The 26,277-nt window shown below is 44.9% G+C and overlaps 1 protein-coding gene across 6 annotated transcripts in view; it reads left to right on the top strand.

Moving 5' to 3' along the window:
* The window catches only part of LYST (lysosomal trafficking regulator), a 1,763,279-nt gene that overhangs the window by 389,791 nt on the left and 1,347,211 nt on the right, over positions 1-26,277 (top strand). For all 6 annotated transcript variants that reach the window (XR_012751618.1, XM_075339737.1, XM_075339736.1 and 3 more), the window contains exon 10: positions 5,713-5,822. Coding sequence is in view for 5 of the 6 variants with exons in the window: in XM_075339737.1 (XP_075195852.1) it covers positions 5,713-5,822 (110 nt within the window). In the remaining variant the exon portion in view is untranslated. The remainder of the gene's footprint in view (positions 1-5,712; positions 5,823-26,277) is intronic.

The raw sequence follows: 26,277 nt of genomic DNA on the forward strand, positions 1-26,277 counted from the left end.
GAGATCCCATCCCACCATTGGCGCCACTCTGGAATGCTGTTCGAGAGGGGAGGTCAGACGTCTCCTCTTGCCAGTGCCTTCCCCCATGTCACCCATACTAGGTGATCCGGAATTCCGTCCTGGTCTTTCGGACCCGGTCTTTAGAAATTGGGTTCAGGGGGGCAAATTCAGAGCTTGCCATCTGGGTAGAGAGGGGGAATGGCCTTCACTAGCGGATATCCGGGGCCTCTTGCCTTCGGGTCCCCTGGGGGAATGGAGGGCTATGCAGTTGAGGCACTTCATGCACTCCCTCCCTCATTTCAGTCGGTATGCCGGACCTCCTACGGGATTCGAGAAGTTGTGCCTAGGAGAGGGAGTCCTTCGACATTCACTATCCCTGGTATACAATATGTTAACAGATCTGGGAGATTTGCCCCCCCCCCGGCCTACCTACTGCAGTGGGAGAGGGACCTGGGGATCAGTTTATCCGACTCACAAAGAAACAACATCCTCCAGTTGGCACATAGAACTTCGATCAGTTCCAGACTGTTGGAAGCTAATTACAAACTGTTGGCTAGGTGGTACAGGGTCCCGACCAGACTCCATAGAATGTTTCCCTCAGCTGACCCTGCTTGTTGGAGATGCGGTCTGGGGGAGGGTGATTTTGTGCACATTTTTTGGTCTTGTCCTTCTCTGCAGCGGTTTTGGTCAGAGGTGGGGGAGGTAATCAGACGGGTGACCGGCACATCTGAGACACTGGGTCCGGAGCTATTTATTCTTCAGCTATCCGAACTCCCGGTCTCTAAATATAGGAGATCGTTGCTTAGATTCCTGGTCATGTCTGCCAGGTCTTGCATTCCGCTTGGCTGGAAGTCTACTACCCCCCCCACGCTGACACAGTGGGTTTCTCGGATTAACGATCTGATGCATATGGAGGATTTGACATCCTCTATTAACGACCGTCAGGAAGACTTTTATAGGACATGGTTTCCATGGTTGGAGTTCACCTACTCGGCAGAGTACGTGGACTTGTTCTCTGTTCCTCAGGAGTCGTGATCCTCCTTCCTTTTTTTTTTTCTTCTCTCTCTCTTTCCTCCCCCCCCCTTCCCTCCCTTCCCTTTTTCCTACACCACTTTCTGGCCCCCCCTCCTGCTTTCTCCTTCCTCCCCTTCCTTTTCATCTCTCTCTCTCTATAGACCTTCAACCTTCTTTAGGCTTTGATCTCTTTTTCTTTGCTCTTCTCCCTACTATTATTAAGCTGGGTCGGCTTATAAAAAGTGTAAACTGGGCCAGACTCGAGTAGTAGTGGGGATGGGAACTGTAGATGTGTGCTGACTGTTTGTATATACATTGTCATTTCTGTAATAATACCTGCGTCCCCGCGGGGAGCAGGGGATGTTTTGTCTAGTTACGAGTTTGGCTTTAAAATAAAGAATTTTAAAAAAAGAGATGTAGGCACTATTTATAAATACCTCCAACAATACTCAAACTAGTAATCTCAAACTTTAAATTCCAGAGACAAACTCATTATATCTCATATTTGGGGGTGAATCTAACCAATCATAGGAACACGCTGCTTAAGGCCTCTTTCACACGATCGTGAAAATCCACGCACGTTTTTCACGGAGGTGTCAGAGGTGCCTTTTGCTCTCTGTGAGCCGTGTTTTTGGGCTACGTGTGTTCTCTGTGTGTTATCCGTGATAACACACAGAGAACAGGAACTTTCTGATCACCTGTCCCTGGAGTCGCTGTCCATGGTGCTGATCTTCGGTCTCTGATCCTGCCGCCTCCCCACTGCTGCTGCTTCCGGCCGCAGTGAAGTGAATATTTAATTAGCATAATGAGCAGTGGTCGGCAGCAAGTGACAGCAGCGGCAGAGACAGGAGGGCTGGAGAAGGTGAGTAAAGTTTTGTTTTTTTCACACAGACACATGTCTTCTCTCCGGTGTGTGTCACACGGAACACATCCGTGTGGTCTGTGTGTGTTATGTGTGACACGTTTGCGTTCCGTGTGACACCCGTGATTGCGGAGAGAAAACGGACATGTCGGCGTGAGAAACACACGTAAGTACGGAATGGACACACTATCCGTGCGCAAATACTTACGTGTGTCCAAAACCATAGGAATACCTAGGTCTACGTGTTGTACGTGTCTTCGGTACGTGAGAAAACTGCCAAACACGTCCCGGGCCACGTACGTATGAAAGAGACCTAAATGGAATTTTTCTCCCCTTATCCAGCAGATGATACAGGACTTCAAGAAATGGTCGCAACCCTCCATATCATTTCTAGGCAGAATTCGTGCAGTGAAAATGAATATTCTTTCACGATTTTTATACCTATTTCGCTCATTGCCTATACTCCTGCCACAAAATATGTTAAAAAAAAATACACTCGGAGGTTTCCAAGTTCATTTGGAATAATAAAAGAGGAAGGATAGCAGAACAAACACTCTTTCGACATAAAAGATGGTGTGGAATTTCCCTCCCTAATTTCTCCTATTACTATAAAGCAGCCCAATTTGCACAAATTTCTACTATCATGATGAACAACCATGCACCTGTGACGCCCTGGGCAAGCCAGGGGTCACAGGTCATTACATCACCACACCCTACACCCCGGATAGGTACACCGAAGCTACACAGAAATCCTTGTTGCCTTTTTCCAGGGGCTGGTGTCCACACCAGGGGGTGGGCCAGGCGGTTGGCTCCGCCCACCGAGGAGTTCACAGCCCTGGAGGCGGGAAAACCAGAGAGAGCAGATTAGTCAGAGTTTGTAGAGCGAGGGAAGTGGTAGAGGAGCAAGAGAAAGGAGTTAAGGTGGAAAAGAAAGTGACAGTTGAAAGCCTGAAGTTGGTCCGGGTGTGTGCCCCGGACTGAGACAGCAAGGTTAGCAGACGGTGGTGACCGTCTGCAGGAGAGGCTGATCAGAGGTTGCCGAAAGGACCGTGGACGGGTGGTGGGCCGGCGGTACCGGAATGGTATACGAAGAGAAGCCAGCACCATTGGCAGGGGCCTTTCGGATCCTGGCAAGGCTAGAAGTCGCCGTGAATTTGCCAAATCCGTCAGTGAAGGGGACCTCCGGGTCTCCCAACAACTAAGTCCCGATTGAAGGCAACAGTCCAACCGTTGGAGAGAGACACCGCCACCGCCAAGGCACCAGTTTCTCAGGGCCAGCGCCTGCGGGCAAAAGAGGGGCTCCTCCGGCCCATATCCAAGTCGGGGAGCGGGTAACCGGTGGGAATCCATCACTACCAACAGTTACACTAGGTGCAGGGACAGAGATAGTCACCGCCAACTACCGGGGAAATGCGACAGCAGCCGTCCGTGGGAACCGTCTTTCCAGCCGTGTGTTTTACCGAGAACTGTGTCAACGTCTGAGGGAGTACCACCGTGCCGTGCGGCACAGCGCTGCCCCCGCGACACCTCATCAGGCCCCGCACCTGGCCTGTCATCCCTCATCCTCCACCCCATCACTGGGCCCCGGGACAACCAACCCCTACCCATGGAGGGGAGAACTAACAACTCTGCTGCTCCCTGTCACCGCTCCCGGGATCCCCATACAGAGCAGCGGTGGTGTCCACACGATCACCACAACCGTGGGTGGCGTCACGGACAACAATAAATCCCCAAAACCAATCCCCTTTTCACTCACGGGCGAGGAGCGCCGCTCGAGTCTTCGGGATCCGGCCCATCGCTCGAGCCACCGAGCAGCAGAGGCCGCAGCGGCAGCCGGACCCGAGCAGTGGGAGAGCGCAGCGTCCCCTCCTCCGCCCGCGACACACCCAGGTGGGTTAGACTAGAAGAAACTTTACTGGCGCCCTACACTATTAGTTTAATTTGGATGACAGGTCCACTGCCTCTTAAGATGGCGGAATCGGCCCCCTTCTCCTATACTACCGTGATGTTATGGAAGTCGAATCGATTTCAATATCAACTGCAAACAAACTCATCGCCACTCCTTATTTTTTTCGATAACCCAATGTTTCTGCCAGGGGTAGCCATCAAAGCATTCTATTGCTTGAGAAATAAAGGTATCACCTGTTTGAACCATCTGGCCCCTTTGTTTAACTTGTACTCTAAAGCAGAATTTGTATCTCAATTCACACCACATGGAGAGGAAACATTTAGGATTGAACAGATATATCATTTTGTAGGCTTATTGATGGGAGAAAGGTGAACCCTAAATCCGACAGCCTTTGTAAGAGCTTGCATTTTTGACCCGGGAGGGAGAAGTACAATATCATTGATACATAATATATGAAATCGTCCCACACCAAACATTTAAACTGAAAGTGATGGAACAATGGAAGGAGGACCTAGGGATCTGTATGTCCTTAGAAAAATGAAATAGTTGCTATGAAAATATTACAAAGGGTAGCAATCAAATCTCCCTTTCTGAAACGTCTATAAAAGTATTCCACAGATCATATTACGTCCCGACATACCTAAGCAAAATATATCCGGGAATCTCAGACCGCTGCTTTCATGAATGCAGTCAAAGCGGGGACATGGCCCACATATGGTAGACCTGCCCAGTAGTAGCAAATCTATGGGGGAAGGAAGTTGTCTCTTTAATAAGTTTTGTGATGGCCCATATATAAACTCACCTGAAGTTGTGTTATTTGGTGACAAGCTGTTTGGGCCAACTAACAAATGTCACAGACTGGTTTCTTTTATAACATTGGCAGCTAGAATTTACGTTGCCAGTCAATGGAAAAAATCTACTCTATTGGGCAGCGTGGTTCTTCAGAAAGTTAACATTATGCTATATGAAAAAATAAAGGCAATTAGAGGCAACTCCCTGGAATTGTTTCCTGCGATCTGGGATCCATGGATCCATTCTCAACTCTCCAGTTCCATGGGTGGTATTATATCAGTGTCAACATAATGATCGATCTTTCTACTAATATATAAAGACCTTATCTTGTTGATTTTAGATTGATAACAAAAGAAATCTGTCCTATAGTTTGAGGTGACGCATATTCCTTTTCTTTTTTACCCTGATGTTTTTGTTTTGTTTGTCTATTCGGGTCTACCCGATGGTTCTATAATTTGTTGGATTTGAATCATTCAATAATTTAGATGATATAGTAGCATATTTTTCTACAAGAAATTGTTGATACCTGTTTTTCTAACTCCATATGATGGAAATATTTAGATAATAGCAAATTGTAATTGTATCAAGAAATGTAATCATATAATACTTTGATGTACCTGTGAATGATTTGAATAACTCAATAAAAAGTGTTGAAACTAAAATATCTCAAATGCCAAATTTCCCTAACTTTATGTGAGTAGTGTATTAAAATAATCAACACAAAACTGTACGAAATCATTTCTCCTTTATGGTGAACCAAAACATAGCTCATAATGATTGTTCCTCAGAGACTGTCACAGTTATAACACAAAACACAGTTTAGCTTCCCTTTATTCTGTATACTCTCTAAATATTCTATCTTCTGTATATTAATATGTTCACTTAGGGAATATAGAATAGATGATATTCACTTTCTTACCACAGAGGCAGATATGATACTGACTTTAGCTGTCAATGTGATTCTGTGCTATTGTATTATTGGATTGATAGCAGACCTTAGAGATATAATATGCAGATGAGTGCTAGGCTCAATATTGACAGGAGATGTTAAATTTAAAAACCGTAATGCCACAGAGTGGCAAGAAAAAGCCTTGTGCCCAGCATTCGGTTTAATAACTATGTTCTTTCCTTACAGAATGTCATGAAGTATTAATGGACATTTTGGTTACATTAATGGGTCACAGTATTAATTCAGATGAGCTTGCTCTCCTGTTGCATTACTTTTTGGAAAATTCTTTGCCTAATGTAAGTATACCATCAATTTAATAGAACAAGTAACATGTTTTCTAAGATGAAATATTAATGGCTATATCATAGAATATTAAGAAATTGGGATATTTTAAATAGAATATAATATATTTTTCATTATATATTCTAAAATACAGTAGGTGAAATAAGTATTGAATGTCAGCAATTTTCTAAGTAAATATATTTCTAAAGGTTCAATTGACATGAATTTCTCATCAGATACACTACAGTTCAAACGTTTGGGGTCACTTAGATATTTCCTTATTTTTGAAAGGAAAGCACATTTTTTTGCAATGAAGCTAGTTCTTAGAAATGAAGGATAGTCCATGCGAGAAACTGCCAAGAAACTGAAGATTTCCTACAACAGTGTGTACTACTCCCTTCAGAGGAGAACTCAAACAGGCTGTAACCAGGGTAGAAAGAGAAGTGGGAGGTCCCCATTGCCCAACTGAGCAACAACACAAGTACATTAGAGTCTCCAGTTTGAGAAATTGACGCCTCACAGGTCCTCAACTGGCAACTTCATTAAATAGTACCCGCAAAACGCCAGTGTCAACGTCTACAGCAAAGAGGCGACTCCGGGATGCTGGCCTTCAGAGCAGAGTGACAAAGAAAAGGCCATATCGGAGACTGGCTAATAAAAGAACAAGATTAATATGGGCAAAAGAACACATATTGAACAGAGGAAGATTGGAAAAAAGTGTTATGGACAGACAAATCAAATTTTGAGGTATTTGGATTACACAGAAGAACATTTGTGAGACGCAGAACAACTGAAACGATGCTGGAAGAGTGCCTGATGCCATCTGTCAAGCATGGTGGAGGTAATGTGATGGTCTGGGGTTGCTTTGGTGCTGGTAAAGTGGGAGATTTGTACAAGGTAAAAGGGATTTTAAATAAGTAAGGCTATCACTCCATTTTGCAACACCATGCCATATCCTGTGGACAGCGCTTGATTGGAGCCAATTTATATTACAACAGTACAATGACCCAAAGCACACCTTAACATTATGCATGAACTATTTAGGGAAGAAGCAGGCAGCTGTTATTCTATATGTAATGGAGTGGCCAGCCCAGTCACCAGATCTCAACCCTATTGAGCTGTTGTGGGAGCAGCTTGACTGTATGGTACTCAAAGTGCCCATCAAGCCAATCCAACTTGTGGGAGGCGCTTCTGGAACCATGGACTGAAAAATCTCCAGATTACCTCAGCAAATTAACAGCTAGAATGCCAAAGGTCTGCAAAGCTGTAATTGCTGCAAAGGGAGCATTCTTTGACAAAAGCAATGTTTGAAGGCGAAAATTATTATTTCAAGTAAAAATCATTATTTCTAACCTAGTCAATGTCTAGACTATATTTTATATTCAGTATGCATTTCATTTGATAAATAAAAGTATGATGTATTGTCTGGGTGACCCCAAACTTTTGAACTGTAGTGTACCTCTAATATATTCCATCCAATCCACACAGGCAAGCAAATCAAACCATAGATGCAGGGCTGTGGAGTCTGTAAGCCACACCTACGACTCTTGATTCCTCAATTTCCCTGACGCCAACCAGGGTGGATAAAAATCAATGTTTTTTTTTAAAAAAATAAAAAAAATAGATTTTTTTGATTTAAATCGTATTTTTTTCAATAAACTGCTTTTTGAAGAAAATATTTTACCATCCAAAGGTTCTTCCATCATGAGATAAAGCTGAGTTGTTTAACTCAGTAGAATAAAGGCTGTATATGTGTAACATTCACAATGCCATGCTCTTCCAGAGGTTTCTGTAGGATTAGTGGGCAGTTTCTCTCCTATATTATCACAGACGCTCACTTTACTTACGCAGTTCTCAAAACTGAATTTGACTCCGCAGAGGTCCCAGCCTCTTCTTCACGGCAAAAATATTACAACATGAACAGAGTTGAGAAAAAAACCTTAATCCTATTGTTCTACAAACCTATGAATACAGAATCAACCCCTTCAGTGCCAAGTCCAAGAAGTTAGACAATATGTTTCTGATTGTTTGGAGTGGAATAGATCTGCACAACACAAGAAGAATGTGAATCTAAGTGTGAGGAGGAGGAAGGGCAAGCAGACAAGAAAATGAAAGTGAAACTTTGAGCACAATACTGCAGCATAGCCACAGACAGACAAGTCTGGATCTGTTTGTGTGTACGATCTGAGGTTTATTACATTCTTTCCTTATAATGGCAGCAGGCCGTAAAAGAGACCCAGTTTGGGAATATTTTAATGAAGCTCCTTCGCCTATCGGTAAGGCAGGCATGCGTGCAAAATGCAAACGATGCAACAAAGAGATGCAAGGCCTGGTCGCGCGAATGAGGCAACATCATGAGAAGTGCGGTGATGAAGATGACCAAAGAAACACTAATGAACAGGCAGGATCTTCAGGTTGGTAAACATTTTTATTGAATCCTAAGCCGCATATGAAGGTGGCACTGGGATCTCTAGCATGCCCATAAGAAGAACTTTGATTTAAATCACTGATTTAAATCAAGCCTTACTGACTAGTGATTTAAATCGGGATTTAAATCAGTTAGATTTAAATCAATTCCACCCTGACGCCAACTCCACGACTCTGACTACCTCATACAAGTGATGAATTTACTATAGTAAAATGGCAAAATTAGGCTTTTAATCATTATTCTGATACAATAAAAAAGCAATTTCGGTAGAACATAAAATGTATTTATTCAAATTCAACTTTAGAACACAAAAAAACCCAAATAAAATGTAACAGTGCAATACACTATGCAGTAAATGGTGAAAAAATAAATTTCAACAAAAGCATACTGAATAAAAATTGTGCCATCTATGAATTTGAGAAGAGAAATTTATCGCCTCCATCAGATTCTCTTTCATAGAATACCTCAAATCTGACCTAATTATTTTAAGGGTAGAGAACAACCTCTCTACACTAACTTGGGTTGGTGGCAAAATGGTAACCACATGGGCAACATCTCTAAAAATTTCAGAGTATAAAGTATATCCTCATGCACAGTCAGTTTTGATCAACGGTTGAACTTTTCTACTTTGAGAGCAAGTGAAAAATTTTGCTAAAATATGTTCAATCTGTTTGCTATGGGCATGGAATCTTTTCCCTGCTGCAACACTTTACCTGTCTGTTGTCCAAATACTTAACAAAATTAAACAACTCATCTGATGAGGGTGAAGATGGTGCAGAAGTAGCACTGGCAGGACCCAATTTTTCTTGCTCTTGGCAGTCCTGCTTCTTTTTCTTAAGTAAGCTGTTCATTATCCAGCAATATACAATGACTTGGGTCCACATAAACAACTGCCAGAAGAATTGTATTTTCTAGTAGTATGGTCTCCATTTCATTGAAGCAGCAATGCCATTTGCAATTAAACCTCCTCTTTGAGACAGGCAAAACATCAAGTTCTTCCACTCCTTTTATGAAAAAGGTGTTAAATCCTCAGCTTGTATTTTTTTAGTCACTGTAAATGGGTGATGAAGCAATTCCTTCAATTTAGTTACCTGTGTCCATTGACCTTCATTTAGTCTTACCTGAGAGTTGGCCATGTCTACAAGAAATGGTTTTAGCCCAAGAAATTGCTTAAGCTTTACAGAAGTGCTGCCCCACCAAGTGATTTGATCAACAATTGTCCATTTTCCATGACATCTCTTCAAGATAAAACTAATTTTCGGGGTTCTGGCAGCACTAACCAATTTGCTCCCTTTGCCAATTAGAGTTCCAGCATGTCCCTCTTGCAAACTATGTAGCAAAAAGGGGAAAGTGACCAGCCTATAGATCCATCACACCATCCCATTAAACAATCTTTATTAATCACACAATAAAAAAAAAACACCTTAAAAAAATCTATGCACAAGGACCAGGCAATACCCATTTAATATACAGGCCGAACCAATAATAAGTACTGCACACCAGAATATTAAGTGGCACAATAGCAAGATAACAAAATGATATATGATATCCTCAGCAGTTCCCCCACAAAGAATAGACCACTTCACAACACTGACTAGTTCTTCCTTGGGTGCAATTTCCAGATACCTGAAGGTGCTCCGTTCATCTGTTCAAACAATAATATGCAAGTACAAAAAAGATGGGAATGTCCAGCCATTATAACGCTCAGGAAGGAGATAGATTCTGTGTACTAGAGATGAACGTGCTTTGGTGGACATGTACATGTCAACTCAAAATCAAAAGCAAAATACCTTGATGCTGGCGGAAGCTGGTAAGATTGTGTCATTACGTACAGTGAAATGAGTACTGTATCAGCATGGGCTGAAAGGCCACTCTGCCAGGAAGAAGCCATTTCTCCAAAAGAAACATATAAAAAAAAGCTACATTAATATTTGCAAAATTTACAAAGACCTTCATTTTTTGAGACATGTCCTGTGGTCTGACGAAACTAAGATTGAGCTTTTTGAACATAATGATGATTGTTACGTTTGGAGGAAAAAGGAAGACTCTTTGAAGCCAAGAACACAATCCCAACTGTGAAACATCGGGGTTGCAGCATCATGTTGGGGGGTTATTTTCCTGCAGGAGAAGCTGGTGCACTTACTAGTATCTGGTAAACTGGTTACAAAGTGGCTTAAGGGTAAGAAAGTCAATGTTTTGGAGTGGCCATCACAGAGCCCTAATTTCAAACTAGAAAAGTTGCCGTCACTTCCTAATCTCATAGTCTGAACTGGTGCATACTGAACATGACATGCAATATCCAAAATAGAAGTTGTACTATAATAAAGGGAAGGAGAAAAAACATGAATGTAGATGGTAAACATTGGAATATGAATACGCATTACTGACAAGAAAACATGATCTCAATCCTAGTGAAAATTTGAAGGCAAAGCTGAAAAGGCAGGTGCGAGCAACGTGATCTACAAACATGGCTCAGTTACACCTATTCTGTCATGAGGAGTGAGCCCAATTTCCTATCAACTATTGTGAGAAGCTTGTGGAAGGATATACAAAACGTTTGACCCAATTCATACAGTTTAAGGGCAATGGTACGAAATGCAAATGAAATGTATGTAAACTTTTGGCTTTGCAGAAAGTAATACAAATGCCTTAAAACATTCTCTCTCTGTCTCATATTATTCTGGCAATTGGCAAATATAATTAATTTTAGTAATCCTAATTGACATAATTACGAAAGGTTTATTCTGATTTCATGTCAGATAATGAGAAAAACATGCTTTTGTTTTTTTAGTGTATGTAAACTTCTGGATTCAACTGTACATAGTCCTCATCTATCCTATTGATGTATTTCCAAATTTGAGATGGTAGAAAAACGTTCTTCACCTTAGCTACTATACATATATATCAGAGTAGCTAACCTGTCCGAACATGTGCTCAGAGGAAAACAAACTACAGAATCAAGCATACAGAGAGAATAATGGACTATTGATTTATGCAGGTTATTGAAAGTTTAGATATGCTTACCTTAATCCTGCTTTCCTGTTGACTCTAGAGTCTCTAGCAGTTTTGACATAAGTGCAGGCATTCCTTCCTTCCCAGTCTGTTTTGTATCCTTATCTGCAGAGGAGGAGCTTCACTACTTATCATGTACATAAAGAGCAGCACAGATTCATCTCAACTAAAGGCCCAGTCACACTAAACAACTTACCAACGATCCAAACAACGATACAACCGGATAGGGATCGCTGGTAAGTTGCTAGGAGGTCGCTGGTGAGATGTCACACTAAGCGACGCTCCAGCGATCCCACCAGCAACCTGACCTGGCAGGGATCGCTGGAGCGTCGCTACACGTGGAAGCATGCTGCGCTTGGTAACTAACTTGGCTTCTGCGGACGCTGATAACCACGGTAAACATGGGGTAACCAAGAAGCCCTTCCCTTGGTTACCCAATATTTATTTTCGTTACCAGCATCTGCTGCTCTCACACTGCCTTGTGCAGGGAGCAGGGAGCCGGCACTGACAGCTGAGAGCGGCGGACGCTGGTAACGAAGGTAAATATCGGGTAACCAAGGTAAGGGCTTCTTGGTTACCCGATATTTACATTGGTTTCCAGCGTCCGCAGAAGCCGGCTCCCTGCTCACTGCACATTTAGTTGTTGCTCTGTCGCTGTCACACACAGCGATGTGTGCTTCACAGCGGGAGAGCAACAACTACAAAATGGTCCAGGACATTCAGCAACAACCAACGACCTCACAGCAGGGGCCAGGTTGTTGCTCGATGTCACACACAGCAACATCGCTAGCAAGTTGTGCCTCAGCAGCTATGTTGCTAGCAATGTTGCTTAGTGTGACGGTACCTTTAGAGGCTAGATCTTTTGATCAGGAAAAGACAGACATTTATAGGACATGTCATAACTTTACAAAATTCTTATGAAAAAATATTCAGCAGATACTTCATTGAACTACAGTACCCAATTTATTATATATTTTAGGACTTGAAGTCAGTCCATTTTATACAGACTCAAACTTCACCAATTTAGATACTGATTCTGACTCTACAGCCCTGCATAGATGTCAATTAATAATGCTGGGCGATTCCCCCAATGGTCGGGATCGGGGATACTCTCCCAATCGTTTTGTAAAGATCGAGATAACACAATCTTGCTTCTGATCACTGATCTTGGACTTTAGAGTTATGGGATGGGGCGGGGGGGCTATAAAATAAAGAATACAGTTAATAATAAACATTGTCATTATACTTACAGGTCCCGCGAGGCGTCCTGCAGACTCTGTCTCCCGGCGCTTCTGCTTCTGAGTACGATCATCGCTGTGCCGCCAGGTAACCAAAGGACCTTCTGTGACGTCATAGCTTGTGACCAGTCATGTGTGAATGTTGTATTATCTCATTGGCTACAGACTGGTCACATGACTATGATATCATGCAAGATCCTGTAGTGTCAGCATGCTCACCGGTACGCAGTGCTCGCCCCAGCAGCTCAGTACTCTCGGTATACTCGGTGAGCGCCGTGTACTGGCGAGATGCTCAGGCACATGCTTGGCTCCCCCTCCCTGCATGTTGGCGCTTTTTACAGAGTCAGCCCACATGCAAGGATTGGCTGCCAGACACTGTAATGCAGCCGGTGAATAGCGGCGTCGGGAATTAGTTGATCGGAGATCACCGTTGCTATAGTAACCCGCTCGTTAGGTTACTACGGCAATAGTAGCAGCGGTGACGTGACTGCTTACCAACCTGCAGCCTTTGCTCACTCATTGAGTGATTAGACTGCACGGGGAGCAGAAGTGTTCTCCCCACATTCATTCTGATATAACAGAGCTGCATCGGTTGAAGAAGACAGAAAACCAGGATCGTGGAGGGGTGAGAGGGAGTAATAAACATGGAATCCATAAGTGTGTCTGTGTATTTATTTCTAATAAAGAATTTTTTCTCTGTGTGGTGTCTTTTTTTTTTTTAACCCTTTATTGGAGATTCTTAATGGCCGGGTCAAACTGTGCCTGACATTAAGAATCTTGGGCTTAATACCAGCTAGTAAAACAAAACTAGTATTAACCCCTTATTACCCAGCGTGCCACCCGGCACCAGGGCCGCTGATGGAGTTGGATACAGCGGCAGAAGATGGCGCTTCTATGAAAGCGCCCTTTTCTGGAGCGGCTACGGACTGCCATTCGCAGCGGGGGGCCCAGAAAGCTTGTGCCACCCTGCGCTGCGGATTCCAATCCCCAGCTGCCTAGTTGCACCTGGCTGGACACACAAATTGGGCGAAGCCCACGTCTATTTTTTTTTTTTTTTAATTTCATTAATTCATGAAATAATTAAAAAAAAAAAAAAGCTTCCCTTTATTTTTTGTTCCCAGCCAGGTACAAATAGGCAGCTGGGGGGTTGGGGCAGCCCATACCTGCCTGCTGCTAGCATACAAAAATATAGCGAAGCCAATGTCATTTTTTTTTTTTTTAAGCTTTTTAGCAAAAAACGTATTAAAAAAAAAAGGACTTCCCTGCATTTTCCATTGCTAGTAAAAGTAACCCCACGGAGTGTGGGTTAGCAGCCAGTAGCTGCTTGTAATACCCTTAGCTAACAATAGAAAATGCAGCGGGAGCCCACACTTTTTTTTTAAATAACTAAAAAAAAAAAAAAAAAAAAAAAATGGGTTTAACTGTATGTTGAGTGCCAGCCAAGGTAAAGCTAAGCAGATGTGAGTGACAGCCCCTAGCCGTCTGCTTTATGTGCGCTGAGAATCAAAAATACCGCGGAGCGCTACATCATTTTTTAAAATTATTTATTTGTATACAACCATAAATTGTGAGAATACAGTGTATATATATATATATATATATATATGTATGTGTGTGTGTGTGTGTGTGTATATGTATGTATATATATATATATATATATGTATATACAGTGCCTACAAGTAGTATTCAACCCCCTGCAGATTTAGCAGGTTTGATAAGATGCAAATAAGTTAGAGCCTGCAAACTTCAAACAAGAGCAGGATTTATTAACAGATGCATAAATCTTACAAACCAACAAGTTATGTTGCTCAGTTAAATTTTAATAAATTTTAAACATAAAAGTGTGGGTCAATTATTATTCAACCCCTAGGTTTAATATTTTGTGGAATAACCCTTGTTTGCAATTACAGCTAATAATCGTCTTTTATAACACCTGATCAGGCCGGCACAGGTCTCTGGAGTTATCTTGGCCCACTCCTCCATGCAGATCTTCTCCAAGTTATCTAGGTTCTTTGGGTGTCTTATGCGGACTTTAATCTTGAGCTCCTTCCACAAGTTTTCAATTGGGTTAAGGCCAGGAGACTGACTAGGCCACTGCAACACCTTGATTTTTTCCCTCTTGAACCAGGCCTTGGTTTTCTTGGCTGTGTGCTTTGGGTCGTTGTCTTGTTGGAAGATGAAATGACGACCCATCTTAAGATCCTTGATGGAGGAGCGGAGGCTCTTGGCCAAAATCTCCAGGTAGGCCGTGCTATCCATCTTCCCATGGATGCGGACCAGATGGCCAGGCCCCTTGGCTGAGAAACAGCCCCACAGCATGATGCTGCCACCACCATGCTTGACTGTAGGGATGGTATTCTTGGGGTCGTATCCAGTGCCATCCAGTCTCCAAACGTCATGTGTGTGGTTGGCACCAAAGATCTCGATCTTGGTCTCATCAGACCAGAGAACCTTGAACCAGTCTGTCTCAGAGTCCTCCAAGTGATCATGAGCAAACTGTAGACGAGCCTTGACATGACGCTTTGAAAGAAAAGGTACCTTACGGGCTCGTCTGGAACGGAGACCATTGCGGTGGAGTACGTTACTTATGGTATTGACTGAAACCAATGTCCCCACTGCCATGAGATCTTCCCGGAGCTCCTTCCTTGTTGTCCTTGGGTTAGCCTTGACTCTTCGGACAAGCCTGGCCTCGGCACGGGTGGAAACTTTCAAAGGCTGTCCAGGCCGTGGAAGGCTAACAGTAGTTCCATAAGCCTTCCACTTCCGGATGATGCTCCCAACAGTGGAGACAGGTAGGCTCAACTCCTTGGAAAGGGTTTTGTACCCCTTGCCAGCCTTGTGACCCTCCACGATCTTGTCTCTGATGGCCTTGGAATGCACCTTTGTCTTTCCCATGTTGACCAAGTATGAGTGCTGTTCACAAGTTTGGGGAGGGTCTTAATTAGTCAGAAAAGGCTGGAAAAAGAGATAATTAATCCAAACATGTGAAGCTCATTGTTCTTTGTGCCTGAAATACTTCTTAATACTTTAAGGGAACCAAACAGAATTCTTGTGGTTTGAGGGGTTGAATAATAAATGACCCTCTGAATAAACTTTTCACAATTTAAAAAAAAAAAATAAAAAAAAGAAATAACATTCTTTTTTGCTGCAGTGCATTTCACACTTCCAGGCTGATCTACAATCCAAATGTCACAATGCCAAGTTAATTCCGAATGTGTAAACCTGCTAAATCTGCAGGGGGTTGAATACTACTTGTAGGCACTGTATATACAGTATATACACAGCTCTGTCAAAAATTAAGAGACCACTGTAAAATTTTCAGTTTTTCTGATTTTTCTCTCTATATTTTTGATTAAATTATAAATTGTTCTTTTACTCTATAAACTACTGACATGTCTCCGAATTTCCAAGCAATACATTTTGGATTTAGTGTCTGAAAATACTGGTTTATAGAATAAAAGAGCAATTTACATTTTACTCAAAAATATACCTATAAAGAGAAAAATCAGAAAAACTGAAAATTTTGCAGTGGTCTCTTAATTTTTGCCAGAGCTGTATATATCTAATATATAAAGGTGTGTGTGTATGTGTGTGTCCCCGCATGTCCGCTAAACGAATCCGCACCATCACATTTACAATCACTAAATTTTGCACAGACACCCCATGTGACTCAGGGAATGTCATAGACTATGTTTGGATGGGAAAATTTAACTCCGCACTTTACTGTTAACCTCCAAAAAACCTGCCTCCATTTTGAAGTCAATGGAGCTGCAAGCTATTAGGTTATTAATAGCAGCTGTGATTGGTTGCTATAGGAACAAAATAAATTGTCAGTATAAGAAGCTTATGTGTGAGGTAATAAGATGTCTGTGAGGAGATCGCTAGCGTGCTTACCCGCCCCCATCGGTTGTGCGACACGGGAAAATCGCTGCCCATGGCGCAAAACATCGCGTGGACCCGTCACACTACTTATCTGCCTACCAACGTCGCTGTGACTCCTCCTTTCTAAGGGGCGGTTCATTCAGCGTCACAGCAGCGTCACTGAACTGCCACGCAATAGAAGCGGAGGGGCAGAGATGAGCGGGACGTAAAATCCCGCCCACCTTCTTCCTTCCGCATTGCGGGCGGGCGTAGGTAAGGAGAGGTTCCTCGTTCCTGCGGTGTCACACATAGCGCTGTGTGCTGCCGCCGGAGCGATGAACTACTTCGTACACAGATCAGCAGCGATATTTGAGAATGGACCCCCATGTCACCGATGAGCGATTTTGAACGTTTTTGCGACGATTCAAAATCGCTCATAGGTTTCGTACGCAACGGCATCGCTAAAGCGACCGGATGTGCGTCACAAATTCCGTGACCCCAACGAGATCGCTCGGGCGATGTCGCAGTGTGTAAAGCCCGCTTAAGACGGGGAAAGAGACAGAGAGACTGGTACAGAGACAGTTACTATCTTGGGCAATGCCTGGGTACTGCAGCTAGTGTGTGTGTGTGTGTGTGTATATATACAGTATATATAGTACAGACCAAAAGTTTGGACACACCTCATTCAAAGAGTTTTCTTTATTTTCTTGACTTTGAAATGTGTAGATTCACATTGAAGGCATCAAAACTATGAATTAGCACATGTGGAATGAAATACTAAACAAAAAATTGTGAAACAACTGAAAATATGTTTTATATTCTAGGTTCCTCAAAGTAGCCACCTTTTGCTTTGATTACTGCTTTGCACACTCTTTGCATTCTCTTGATGAGCTTCAAGAGGTAGTCTCCAGAAATGGTTTTCACTTCACAGGTGTGCTCTGTCAGGTTTAATAAGTGGGATTTCTTGTCTTATAAATGGCGTTGGGACCATCAGTTGTGTTGTGCAGAAGTCTGGTGGATACACAGCTGATAGTCCTTCTGTATAGACTGTTAGCTGTTCTTTTCTTGCCATAATACAAATTCTAAGTAAAGAAAAATGTGTGGCCATCATTACTTTAAGAAATGAAGGTCAGTCAGTCCGAAAAATTGGGAAAACTTTCAAAGTGTCTCCAAGTGCAGTGGCAAAAGCCATCAAACGCTACAAAGAAACTGGCTCACATGAAGACCGCCCCAGGAAAGGAAGACCAAGAGTCACCTCTGCTGCGGAGGATAAGTGTATCTGACTCACCAGCCTCAGAAAAAGCAGATTAACAGCAGCTCAGATTATAGACCAGGTCAATTCCACACAGAGTTCTAGCAGCAGACACATCTCTAGAACAACTGTTAAGAGGAGACTTTGTGCAGCAGGCCTTCATGCTAAAATAGCTGCTAGGAAACCACTGCTAAGGACAGGCAACAAGCAGAAGAGACTTGTTTGGGCTAAAGAACACAATGAATGGACATTAGACCAGTGGAAATCTGTGCTATGGTCTGATGAGTCCAAATTTGAGATCTTTGGATCCAACCACCATGTCTTTGTGCGACGCAGAAAAGGTGAACGGATGGACTCTACATGCCTGGTTCCCACCGTGAGGCATGGAGGAGGAGGTGTGATGGTGTGGGGGTGCTTTGCCGGTGACACTGCTGGGGATTTATTCAAAATTGAAGGCATACTGAACCAGCATGGCTACCACAGCATCTTGCAGCGGCATACTATTCCATCCGGTTTGTGTTTTGTTGGACCATCACCGAAATGTGCATGTAGGGACCGTGTTGACGCTCTTATTCATACGAGGTATATGCTGCCATTTACTTCATGTTTATTAAATTTTGTTGCTGGAATTCTCCTTACTCCTCTCTGACAGTGATGTCAGGTTCTGCACTGCGGTTACTCATAGACCACCCCTGGTTGTGATTTTTCTATATTGTCACTGTCTGAGTTTTGGATTGATGAGCATCCTAGCATTATGTATTATCCTATGTTGCACTTCTCTTGATATAGTCCTTTGGCGCCACCTGCTGACCACTGTTTGTATTATCTTTATATGCTATATTTTTAAACATTGTCTCAATAAAGATTTATACTTTTTTAATGAATTAATTGCTCTTGCAAATAATTTTTTTCATTCTTACACACAATATATAGTTGTATAAAAATAAATAATGTAAAAAAATGACGTAGCGCTCTGCAGTATGTTTGATTCTCAGTGCAGATAAAGCAAACTTCTATGGGCTGTCACCCCCACCCCTATCTGCCTGGCTCTACCTTGGCTGGCAATAAAAACACAGGGAAGCCCATTATTTTTTTTTTTAATTTAAAAAAAAAAAATGCGTGGTCTCCCACCGTATTTTGATCGCCAGTCAGGAAAGCCAGGCAGCTGGGGGCTGGGATTCTTGGCAGCCCGCAGCCGCCCCTGGAAATGGCGCATTGTTTCTTAGCGCCATTTCCAGGTGCTTTACCCGGCTCAAATAGCGACCCTGGAGCTGGGTGGCATGCTGGGTAATAAAGGGATTTATACCAGCTTTGTATTCTCAGATGGTACTAAGCCCGAAATTCATGGTGTCATGCCAAGTTAGACATGGCCACCATGAATTGCTAGTAAACAGTAAAAGAAAAACACAACACAAAGAAAAACATTTTTTATTAGAAATAAAACAAAAAAAAAGTTAGAGACTAAATATTTATTATAAAAAAAATCTTTAGTCTGACATAGTCCACAAGCAGAGAAATGTCAACTCTGCTTCATCACTCTGTACAAACAGTCTATACCATGTGAGAAGCAGGAAGAGCATTGAGCATTGTCAACTCTGCTACATCGCTCTGTACAGAGTGAGATGCAGGTGACACTGAGGCCGGAGTTCCACTTACGTGTGACTTGTGCAGTCTTGCATGGACATCTCCCAGAACAGACTGACACTCTCCGGACCCAAGCGCCGACCGCTCCTGTCAGGAGAGTGTGCGGCCGTATCTGGTGATGCCAATGCAACACTAGCTCAGTGACTGTCAAAGTTCAGTTACCAGGACCTTCGAGACATCATAGTCATGTGACTAAGTCTGTAGCCAATGAGGTAATACAGCATTCACATGTGACTGGGTCACATGGCTATGACGTCATTGAAGGTCCCATAGCAATGATCGGACGGACGCGGAAGCTGAAGCGCCGGGAGGCAGAGTCTGCAGGACGCGTCGCAGGACCTTTAAGTATGATTATAATGTTTTTGTAATAATGTGCTGGAACATGAGCTTGTCAGGAAAGCTTGTGATCGGGCTTGTGTACATGATCACTATGTGATCGGTACAATCCCCGATCTTTGCAGTTCAGGATTGCCCATCCCTATTAATTAAGTTATATGCAGTATTGAGAAATGACTCAGGAAAAAAGTATTGAACACATGAAGAAAGTGATGTGCAAAAATCCATACAAAATCAAGACAGGAGCTTAAATTTATCAGGAATTAGAAAGTAAATATGCAATTTAATGAAAATTAATATCAGCTGTTTCAACTGATGCTTTATAAAAGATATTGCATTACCAAAGTGCCATACAAGAAACATCTGATAAAATCAGTGACCCGTCTCAAGACCTTTCTTACCTTATTGTTGGAAAACATACTAATGGCATTAGTTACAGAAGAATTTCTAAACTACTGAAGGTTTCAGTGAGCACTGTTGGGGACATTTTCTTGAAGTGGAAAGAACTTCATTTCACCATAAACTGGCTACGACTAGGTGCTTCCTGCATGATTTTAGTCAGAGGAGTGATAATAATTAGACGATAACGCTCTTTGAGATGTCTGTAATTATTTTAGTAGGTGTATTTGTTATGTAAAACTCTCGAAGGGTCCTCACCCCCCTCTTCGCCATCAGCCACAGATCGTCATGACGATTATCTGATCGGCCTGAAAGTTTAGGTATTTATGACTTTGGGTGATGGTAGAACTGCAACCAAAGGATGCAAAGAAAGACAATCCTTTGTTCTGTTGGAGGGAAAAACTGGTAAAACAGTTTTTAAGCACTACGTTAATGCTAGAAAAATTGAAAGCATATTTCCAGAATCCCTGTAGCGCGCTGAACCTAGCACACCGTTTAATTCGACTGGGAGATCGCTGGTGTTAACGACAAATTGGTATGGGCCAGTAAAATCGTGCTAGATGTGTTGTGTTTGGTATCTATGTAAATGTAAAATCGAGAGATAAAATATAGACTGACTGGACCCGTAGAAGCAAGGTTACTTGCGAAACGGCTGCCGTCGTCCGACGTGGCACATCCTCATCCTCCCTCACTACCTGTACCCCTGATGTGATCGTGGAATAAAAAGAAAAATATTTTATTCGACCTTTGGAGTGCGACCTTTCATCTCTTCATTGTGGATCTTGTATCGCCTTTGCTTTGGGACACGCACCCAGGTCTCCACCTGCCTGAAAGCACAGCTTTGTCAGCCATACAGGGATCGGCGGTGCCCGGTATCCTCCACTCAGCTGTATATATATATATATTGCATTAGCGGGAATCTGTGATATATACATTTACCCTTGCTGTGAGACCTCCATTATTTGGCATTATCAGCTCAGCAGCCTCATTTTATGCATTGTCCTACAGTACCAAAAGTGGCCTGCCGACAAAGGGGGCGCTAGAGAGTAATCGTGTTTGTGACAAATCAGAGAACAGCTGCGGGATATCTGAGTGACTCCCCCGGCTGTTCATGACAAATTGGTGGCAAGCAGAGGGATATAGAGCATTAGTGATCTGGTTTGAGCAATCATCCCTTTCACTAAAAACTTGCAAGTTTTGAGGATCGAACTCAGTGTTTAAATATACCTGGAACAATACTTTATATGTAGCAGTTACCCCCTCCCTTCTCTCTTGTTTTTCTATCCTATCTTTTATTTGGCAATTATGGCTGCTTTGACCGAAGCCTGGTACAGCCACTTGACGAAGGAGACTCTCATTGCCATCTGCACGACCAGAGAGATTGATGTCAATGGCAAAAACAAGCCAGACCTTATTAAAGAACTGTTACAATGGGACGCAAAGCAAGTCTGTTCCCCCAGTACTGATGACGGGGAGACAAGCCAAACCCTGGATAATACTGCGACCAGGGCCTCTTCTGCAGCTTCAAGCCAGAGCAGCGACCGGGGCAGCATGAACTCCTACCTGCAGACGGCCCTAGAGCAACTCGCTGCAGATGACTGGGAGGGACGGCTGAAGCTCATTCAGCAATTTCAGGAGAGAGCCGAGCGCCAGGCCCAGGCTGAGAGAGCCGAGCTATAGGCTGAGAGAGCCAGCGTCAGGCCCAGAGAGACCATGAATTGAAAGTCATTCAAGCCCGGCAGCAGACATCTTCCTCACTGAATGGTGACTCCAATAATGCCAGCAGCTTTAAGCCTCGACCGGAGCACTTTCCTGTGATGGAAAAGGATGGGGATTTGGACACCTTTCTGAGGGGATTTGAAAAGACTTTCTTGCAGTACCAGTTGCCCCCAGCACAATGGGCATGATACTTAACCCCAGGGCTGCGAGGCAAGGCCCTGGACGCGTTTGCCAGTCTCCCTCAAGAGCAGAGTGGAGACTATGAGGCCATACTGCAGGCGCTAATATGTATCAGCTGACTCCAGAGATGTACGCAAAAAGTTCCTGACCCTCCAGCGTGGACCACACGACAGCAACAGAGACTTTGTGGATGGGCTCCGGACTAACTCTTTAACCAGTGGGCCCAAGGATTGTCCGCTACCACTGGTGAGCAGATAACTGACCTGATAGTAAAGGACCAGTTCGTACACGCATGTCCTGCGGACGTGCGACAGTTCGTGATGTACCGGAAACCAAAGGATGCGAATACAGGAGCCCAGATTGCCGACACCTATGAGGCCAGCCATCCATTGGGGCTGCGGAAGCTGTCCACCGTCAGCTGGAAAGGGGGTAAGATGACAACTACGACCACCCCTGTCCCTACCAGCCGACCTCCCGTAGGTCCTGTATCATCCAGCAGTGCCCGACCCACCTCTGACACTCGCAGGTGTTTTTCCTGGAACCAGCCGGGACACCTCAGTTCCGCTTGCCCAGAGAGGCAGAAGAGGAACCCCACATGCAAGGCCCAAGGGCCTAGTGCGGCTGTCCTTTTGGTGGGGGAGGCGAGTGGTAGGACTTGTGAAAACTTAAGCTGGTGTCACACACAGCGACAACGACGTCGCTGCTACGTCACCATTTTCTGTGACGTTGCAGCGACGTCCCGTCGCTGTCGCTGTGTGTGACATCCAGCAACGACCTGGCCTTTGCTGTGAGGTCGCCGGTCGTTGCTGAATGTCCAGCTTCATTTTTTGGTCGTCACTCTCCCGCTGTGACACACACATCGCTGTGTGTGACAGCGAGAGAGCGACGAAATGAAGCGAGCAGAGGGAGCAGGAGCCGGCGTCTGGCAGCTGCGGTAAGCTGTAACCAGCGTAAACATCGGGTAACCAAGGGAAGACCTTTCCCTGGTTACCCGATATTTACCTTCGTTACCAGCCTCCGCTCTTGCTGCCAGTGCCGGCTCCTGCTCTGTGCACATGTGGCTGCAGTACACATCAGGTAATTAACCCGATGTATACTGTAGCAAGGAGAGCAAGGAGCCAGCGCTAAGCAGTGCGCGCGGCTCCCTGCTCTCTGCACTGACATGTAGCTGCAGCACACATCGGGTTAATTAACCCGATGTGTACTGTACCTAGGAGAGTAAGGAGCCAGCGCTAAGCGCGGCTCCCTGCTCTCTGCACATGTAGCACAGCGACGTTATGATCGCTGCTTCTGCTGTGTTTGACAGCTAAGCAGCGATCATAACAGCGACTTACAAGGTCGCTGTTACGTCACCGAAAATGGTGACGTAACAGCGACGTCGTTGTCGCTGTCGCTTAGTGTGACACCAGCTTAACACTCCGTCACCGTGGGAGGAACCCCCACTGTGGGGCTCAAGGACACTGGAGCCAACCGAACCCTGATCTGCCCCGAACTGGTGCCTTCTGAAAACTTTATCCTGGGAAAACTCCTGACTGTCACTGGAGTTGGGGGTGATCTGGGATGATTGGTTGTGCAATTTCTCCCTGATGATCCTCCCCAATCCAATATGTCATGTGATACAAACGTAGTTAAGTCAAGTCATGTGATCTGACCTGAATGTGGATATCCAGAACGTGATTACAAATGTTGTGCATGGTAATAAAGTGGAGGTTTGTACAGGGGAACTCAGCCATGCCACGCTGCAGGGTGACGTGGCTGAGGACGACCCCAAGGTAGTAAGTGTCTGTGCTGACAGAGATGGAGGCAGACATGAGAACCACGAGGAAAGTGGTCAAATACAGCTAACCAGTGTCACAGCGGACAGTGACACAGCCGGTGGTAGCCACCCCAGGATTGGCACTGCTCCTAAGGTATTACGGGTTGAGGAGCAAGTAGCACCCAGAGCCAGTCAGTCTGATGGGGAAGAGTTGTTATCCCCCGGGGAGACACTTCATTGGTGTTGTCACCCGCAGTCAGAGTACCCAGAGCGCAAATAAAACCTTGCCTTCTGACACCTCTTCACCCAGAGGGATAACGGAACTGGTTACGGACCCAGAGCAGGTCCCAGAGGGCCCTGGTGAGGTTGGAACCTTAACGTCACTTTTGGCTTCTTCTAGCCAAGAGTTCCAGGTGGCTCTACAAACTGATGTCAGTCTAGAGACGTTAAAGGGACCTCGCAGAGAGGCCCTCCTCCGAGACCGATACGGAGAGGGTATTCTGGGACCAGGGGAGGTTGTACCTGGAGACTGTTCCCTGTAACCCCCAACAGGAGTGGCTGAAGGAAAGACAGCTGGTGGTGCCTCACCGCTTTAGGAGTGAGTGGCTGCGGATTGCCCATGAGATCCCACTCGCCGGACACTGGGAGGTCAGCAAAACCAAGGGCTGGCTGTCTCACCACTTCTATTGGCCCAAAATGGGAACAGATGCTGCCAATTACTGCCGCTCCTGTATCACATGTCAAAGAGTGGGAAAGTCAGGGCCTGCTCCCAAAGCTCCCCTGATCCCCAGCAGCTCTGGAAAACGTTTCATCCTTACTATGTTACACTATGCTACCCGGTATCCGGAGGCAGTGGCTCTTTCCTCAGTTAGGGCCGATAAGGTGGCAGATGCCCTCCTGGCCATATTCTCCCGAGTAGGATTTCCCAGGGAGATGGTTGCCGACCAGGGAACTCAGTTCATGTCTCGTCTAATGGAGGCTCTGTAAGAAAATACAGGTGCAGCATCTGGTATCAAACGCCTATCACCCACAGACCAATGGTTTGTGTGAGCGATTTAATGGTACCCTTAAGCAGGTGCTTAAGATGCTGGTTGAGTCACATGGATGCGACTGGGAGAGGTATCTCTCACACCTGCTGTTTGCCTACAGAGAGGTACCACAGGCCTCGACGGGGTTTTCCCCCTTCGAGCTCCTGTATGGCACACGAGTCCGGGGGCTTCTTGGTCTGGTAAGGGAATCCTGGGAAGAGGAACTGAACTCCCCAGAAGTGTCCGTTGTGGAGTATGTCATTAGGCTCCGTGACAAAATGCAGTCAATGACACGGCTGGTGCACGAGAATATGGTGCAAGCCCAGGCCAGCCAGAAATGATGGTACGACCAACACGCTCGAGAGCGGGTGCACGAAGCGGGTCAGAAGGTGTGGGTCCTAGTCCCAATGACCCAGAACAAGCTTCAGGCGACCTGGGAGGGTCCTTCAGCGCCTCAATGACGTAAACTACGTGGTTACCATCGACCATGCCAGAAAGAGGCAAAAGGTCTTCCATGTCAACATGATGAAAGCTCATCATGACAGGGAAGCCTTCGCCCTTCCTGTGTGTAGCCTTCCCGAGGAAGGCGAAAGCGAAATCTTGGTGGACTTGCTCGCCTCGGACCGGGATAGAGGGTTTATCGAGGAGGCGGCATTCAACCCACAGCTATCCATGGACCAAAATTCCCAGCTGCGGGAGGTATTCCGGCCCTACCTGATGACCTTCACGAATGTCCCATTGAAGACATTCCTAGCCACCCACCAGGTGGACACAGGGAGTCATTCCCCAGTCCGTCAACCCCCCATAACGTGTCTCCCTAGAGGTGCAAAAGGACATAAAAAGGGAGATTGATGAAATGCTAGCCCTGGGGGTGATCCCGAGGTCCAAAAGTGCATGGGCCTCGCCTGTAGTTTTGGTTCCAAAAAAGGACCAGACAACACGGTTTTGTGTTGACTACAGGAGGCTAAATGCAATCACAGCACCTGATGCGTACCCAATGCCACGCATCGATCAGCTACTGGATTGCTTAGCTGGGGCCCGGTACCTGACAATCATGGACCTGAGTCGAGGGTACTGGCAGATTCCTATGTCCAAAGAAGCACAAGAAAGGTCCACCTTCATCACCGCATTCGGGCTGTATGAATCCCTCGTCATGCCCTTTGGTATGAGAAATGCTCCTGCCACTTTCCAGCAATTGGTTGACCAGCAGCTTGAGGGACTAGGAGGACTGGCAGTCGCTTACCTGGATGACATTGCCATCTTTAGTTTCACTTGGGAGGAACACCTGGAGCAGGTGCTCAGACGGATCCAAAGCGCTGGTCTGACTATAAAGCCAGGGAAGTGTCACATCTGCATGACTACAGTACCTCGGACAGCGAGTGGGTGGCGGGACTCTGAAACCAGAGCCAGGGAAGGTTGATGCCATCACCTCCTGGCCTACCCCCAAGTCAAAGAAGCAGGTGATGTCCTTCTTGGGTATGGCAGGGTACTATAGGAAGTTCGTTCCTAACTATAGTGCTCTTGCTAAGCCGTTGACGGACCTCACCAAAAAGAAGCTAACGCAAGTAGTCACCTGGACAGATGACTGTGAACGGTCCTTAAGAGCACTGAAAGCT

This window comes from Anomaloglossus baeobatrachus, chromosome 3 (genome assembly GCF_048569485.1).
Source record: "Anomaloglossus baeobatrachus isolate aAnoBae1 chromosome 3, aAnoBae1.hap1, whole genome shotgun sequence".
Classification (NCBI taxonomy): Eukaryota; Metazoa; Chordata; class Amphibia; order Anura; family Aromobatidae; genus Anomaloglossus; species Anomaloglossus baeobatrachus.